This window comes from Oncorhynchus mykiss, chromosome 15, assembly GCF_057628025.1.
Source record: "Oncorhynchus mykiss isolate SJ-2025 chromosome 15, ASM5762802v1, whole genome shotgun sequence".
Lineage (NCBI taxonomy): Eukaryota > Metazoa > Chordata > Actinopteri > Salmoniformes > Salmonidae > Oncorhynchus > Oncorhynchus mykiss.
In genome coordinates, this window is record NC_143036.1 from 56,739,680 (window position 1) to 56,745,000 (window position 5,321).

Consider the following 5,321-nt stretch of genomic DNA (forward strand, 5'->3'; position numbering starts at 1 on the left):
AAGGAGTTATACTCAATATTGCAGTGTTATAATCCTCCTTATTACTGTTATGAATACTCAGAACGGAGGAGCAGGACAGTATCCAGGCAGATTTATCTCACAGTGACAAGGGAGAGAAGAGACTCTGTAAACTTGTGAAAGAAGAGAAAACCCATCCGCTCTCATGTAGACAAGAGTACCGAAGACTGAGGTCCAGAGAGGTGACCTGGAGTGGTGTGTTGAGAGGATTCTATACTAGTGGTGTGTGTGTGTGTGTGTGTGTGTGTGTGTGTGTGTGTGCGTGTGTACGTGCGTGCGTGCGTGCGTGCGCGCTGGTGTGTGCACGCATGTGTACAGAGCTCAAGGAAGGGGGCAGTGTTTGCTCTATGGAAGCGACCATCCCTACGGCCACACAGCCCCTCCCCTCACAAACACACACTCTCTCTCTCTCTCTCTCTCTCTCTCTCTATTCAAATGGCTTTATTGGCATGGCATGGGAAACATATGTTTACATTGCCAAAGCAAGTGAAATAGATAATATTTGAAGTGAAATAAACAATAAAAAATGAACAGTAAACATTACACTCACAAAAGTTTCAAAGGAATAGAGACATTTCAAATGTCATATTATGGCTATGTACAGTGTTATAACGATGTTCACTGTGTATTTCTCTCTCTCTCTCTCTCTCTCTCTCTCTCTCTCTCTCTCTCTCTCTCTCTCTCACACACACACACACACGCACACACACACACACACACACACACACACACACACACACACACACACACACTCACACACACACTGTGCCGTGCTCTGTGCTGGCCCTTTAAGAGCTGAGCCCAGATCTAACAGCTTACAGGGCAGGGAGGGTAGGAGGAGGGACAGAGACAGAGGGAGGGAGGGTGTGAGGCTGAGTGTGTGTGAGCGCTACAGAGAGAGAGAGAGAGAGAGAGAGAGAGAGAGAGAGAGAACAGTCTCCGTTGTCTCAGAGGTTGAAGGATCAATAGAGAGGCTTGTTGTGGCGGTTGTGATTCTGTTCCATCTGTGTGTCGGAGCTGCATGGTGTTAGAAGGAGGAATCCTAGTTCCCACAGACCTATTCCAGCATGCTCACAGACCCTGAGCTACCTCAGGAGTTTAACAGGTACGTACGCTCTTACTCTCTCAGTCACACACACATAATGCTCAGACAGACCGCGGGGAGAGAGGGACGACAGGACTGTGAGGAAGAGGGAAGGAGGGAGAAGGAGAGAGAGTGTTTTGTTGTTGTTGAAGTGTTTGTGAAGGAGAAAGTGCTGCTTGTTGTAAAACTGTTTGCTGAAACAAAATAGTGTTCCAAAGCTTTACTTGTTTGATAGATAGATAGATAGATAGATAGATAGATAGATAGATAGATAGATAGATAGATAGATAGATAGATAGATAGATAGATAGATAGATAGATAGATAGATAGATAGATAGAGGAAAGATAGAAAGTTTGGCTATCCTGTGCCTTTTAATGATACCACATGCAAAGCTTGCGCAAACTGCTTGTGTTTGTGTGTGTATGTGTTGTCCAGCTGTGGTAATCAGAGTGACAATGAGAAGTGATCTGTGACTTTGGCCCTGCTCTCCCTCTCCCTCTCGCTCTCTCTCTCTCTCACTTTCTCTCTCTCTTTCTCTCAGTCTCTCTCTCTCTCTCTCTCTCTCTCTCTCTCTCTCTCTCTCTCTTCCTCTTTCCCTCCCTCTCTCTCCATTGCACACGTTCCAGTTTAACTAAGTTGTTCATGTCAACATGTTCATTGCCGTGTTCAAGCAGCAGTGTTACTCACTGTCTGTGTGTGTGTGTGTGTGTGTGTGTGTGTGTGTGTGTGTGTGTGTGTGTGTGTGTGTGTGTGTGTGTGTGTGTGTGTGTGTGTGTGTGTGTGTGTGTGTGTGTGTGTGTGTGTGTGTGTGTGTCTGAGTGTGTGTGTGTGTGTGTGTGTCTGAGTGTGTGTGTGTGTGTGTGTGTGTGTGTGTGTGTGTGTGTGTGTGTGTGTGTGTGTGTGTGTGTGTGTGTGTGTGTGTGTGTGTGTGACGAACTCTGTTTCCATGTGCTGAGGTGAGGGTGTGAACAGTGTGATTCAGTTTCAGAGTTTCTCAGAAAGTTCCCATTCACCAGCTAACTACCTGGCAGTCACAGAATCAATCTACAGTTCACTATTCAGAATGCCTGGCAACTAGTTGTACTTCTGCTTTATCTGACGGGCTATTTTGACACCCTGAGATAAGACAGCTCACATTCACGTCGAGCTGCTATCGAGCATGAGCAAATTGTTCAGGGTGGGAGAATTCTTGGGTTGTTTTCACAGACTCAACTCATTTTAAATTCCAGTAGATTACATAAAACACAACCACACTAAATGTTAAAAGCTTACATTTCAACAGAATGTCCAATCTTTTATTTGTAGATGTTAAACTAAAATACTCACACACATGATCTCACAGTTAAGTGTGATTGTCTTTCTGTCGCTACAGCAACAGCTGTTGAGAGGGTTGATGTTTATTTTTTGTTTTTTATTATTGAACCTTTATTTAACCAGGCAAGTCAGTTAGGAACAAATTCAGATTTACAACGACGGCCTACGTTTTCCTGTGAGAGAGGCGGAAATATTCTCAGCGATTTACAGTTCGCGTCGACAACAAAACGAGCTTTGCTGGGGAATAATGGCTGTTTGAAGTTAATGCCCTGAAAGAAAGATTACCCATAATACCTCATTTTAATACCGGTATTTTTTATACATGCCCTCTCTCACTTGACTTTTATTGCATTAAGGTACCGTACTGTTTTGCCAGATCAAACTAATCTTTTGTTTGGAGATAAAGTCTTTTAACCCCCGAATTAACAACACATTTATATTTCGCAAATGTTTTTTTAATAAGTCATCTAGAAAAGATAACAACACCAGACTATGTGGAATTAAAAATGTAAAGGATTACATGTAAGAGCAGAACGTTTGGAGATAAATGCAGGGATTACATTGACTTAGGAAACGTCTGGTTAAAAAACTGCTTTCCAGTAATGTACTCGATCAGTGGATAAGGAGGGAGGAAAGGGCGACCTGGGCCGGTTTGAGTGTAACCTGTGTAGTGTGTGTTTATGAGTGTGAGGCTCTCTACAGTGTGTGTGCGCCTTTGTGTGCGTGCGTGAGAGAGAGAGAGAGAGAGAGAGAGAGAGAGAGAGAGAGAGTTGTGCATTAGTCTCTTCAACGCAGAGGGAGAGAGAGTGTATGAGTGCAGTGTGTGTGTGTGTGTGTATGTGCGAGACATACCATCATCGGTCCGGATGCTTTCTGTTCCTGCGTCTCTGTAAGTGTTCACTTTTCTTTCTTTCTCTCTCTCCGTTCCCGTTCACCGCCGCGTTTATCTGTCTTCTGCGTCAGTTATCATCCAAATCAAATCAAATTTATTTATATAGTTATATAGTTATGAGTTATCAGGAGAAGAAAAGTGAGATGCAGAGAATTACTGTGTTGGTGGGAATGCACTTTCTGCTCTAATGTTGCTGGGTTTATAGCTGCTTTAAAAGTTCTGTCACAAAAACACAGTGCATGTATGTTCTGTACAGTGTGTTGGGCAATGGGCTGAGCTGGCCATGTGACAAGAAGACATTCTCCGTCCTCTTTATTGTCTCCTGATTAGTTTGAGATGTAATTGATGGATACAAGATGAGAATGGTTTGTTTTTAGGAGCTTTATCGTCATCATTGATGCTGAATGAACAGATTGAGATACAGAATAGATTGACCGATGTTGACTGGATTGGTTTTAGTGTGGCGTAAATCACAACCATTTTCGCACTATTTACAGTCATTTCTGCTGAGTAATATTTGAATATACGATGATGATGATTAATATATTCTTATTGTTATTGGTATCTTTATACTAGTGTGTGTTAATGTGATTATTATAATGTAATGTTATTATTGTCATTATAATATTATACTAATATTGTTGTATATATTGGTATTATTATAAATCTTTCTTTAAGTTGTCTCACTGACATTTTGTTCAGTCGTGGAAATAATAATGATTTGATGGCTCCTTCAGATACATTGACATCTTTACTAAGAATGTCTATGATGCTTGTATGAAATACTGGAATAGAGTGATTTCGCTGACATAGCTGTGGTATGAGTGTATCTGACAGATTCTATGGTCAAAGTGGCAGATTCCACAGGGATAGAGAGAGAGAGAGAGAGAGAGAGGGGATAGAGTGAAGGTATAGAGAAACAGAGAGAGAGAGCGTATAGAGAGAGGGTAACAGAAAGAGAGGAAGAAAGAGACCGATAGATAGAAAGGGAGAGATGCAGAAGTAAAGGGAAAAGAGCGAGATTGATCGTAAGGAAGGGGCAGAGATGAGGAAGGGGACTTCTAGGGGTGCTGAGGGGAGCAGTGTGGAACTCTCACTCTCTACCGTTTGCCCCTGTGAGTTTATTGGGGGGGGTTGTGGTGTAATGTCACCTTTTATGAGTGGGTCCACACCAGATGTCTAAACACCTAAATGTGCCTTATGAGTAAAGCTGCATAAATGGTTATAAAAAACACTTCCATTTCTGCTGCTAAAATAACACGTAGAAATGTGTATTTTAGTGTGTCATCATTGCATTGGTATTGCATTGTAATACATTGTGGGATATTATTCTAAAGTAGGACAGTGGATTTTTTTTTGTGGTAGTGTAATTTGTTACTGTTTGAAACTTTTACATTGAATGGAATTCATTCAGGAATTTTGGGAATCAAAGTGTGTAATGTGAATTAAAGTTGACCTGTAGTAAATTGGATTTATGTGTAATTTAACTAGAAAAGCATTGCGGATGAAAATGGTTAAGTGTTTTAAAGGGACAGGGTGGCGTGTTATGGACTGTTATGAGAAAGCGGGGTACAGTGTGTTTGTGTGTGTGTGTGTGTGTGTGTGTGTGTGTGTGTGTGTGTGTATGTGTGTGTGTGTGTGTGTGTGTGTGTGTGTGCATAATTGAGTGGTGTGTCCGTGGTCTGAACACTAATGCAGACCTTGTCCCCTCTCTCCCTTTCTCTCTCTCTCTCTCTCTCCCTATGGCCTCTCTGGGCCTCTTTCTCTCTCTCTCCCTCTCTCTCTCTCTCCCTCTCTCTCTCTCTCTCTCTCTCTCTCTGGGTCTTTCTCTCAGACTGGTCCATTGTCTGGCCCATATTGTAAGTCCGCCGAGTGGCTTGATAACCGTGTCTCCATGTTGGAAAAAAGAAAGAAAGACAGACAGAAGAATAGCAGAGCAGAATGCTAAAGGCTCTCCCTCTCTCTCTCTCCCTCTCTCTCCCCTCCACTCTCAACCCACAGACCTCCCCAG

At 42.5% G+C, this 5,321-nt stretch overlaps 1 protein-coding gene across 15 annotated transcripts in view; it reads left to right on the forward strand.

The window, feature by feature from the left end:
• Window positions 1-861: 861 nt before the first annotated feature.
• The window catches only part of sox5 (SRY-box transcription factor 5), a 115,978-nt gene continuing 111,518 nt past the window's right edge, over window positions 862-5,321 (forward strand). For 12 of the 15 annotated variants that reach the window (XM_090198979.1, XM_090198972.1, XM_090198981.1 and 9 more), the window contains exon 1: window positions 862-1,123. In XM_090198979.1, coding sequence (XP_090055105.1) covers window positions 1,086-1,123 — 38 coding nt within the window. In that variant the 5' untranslated portion in view covers window positions 862-1,085. 15 annotated transcript variants of the gene reach the window in all.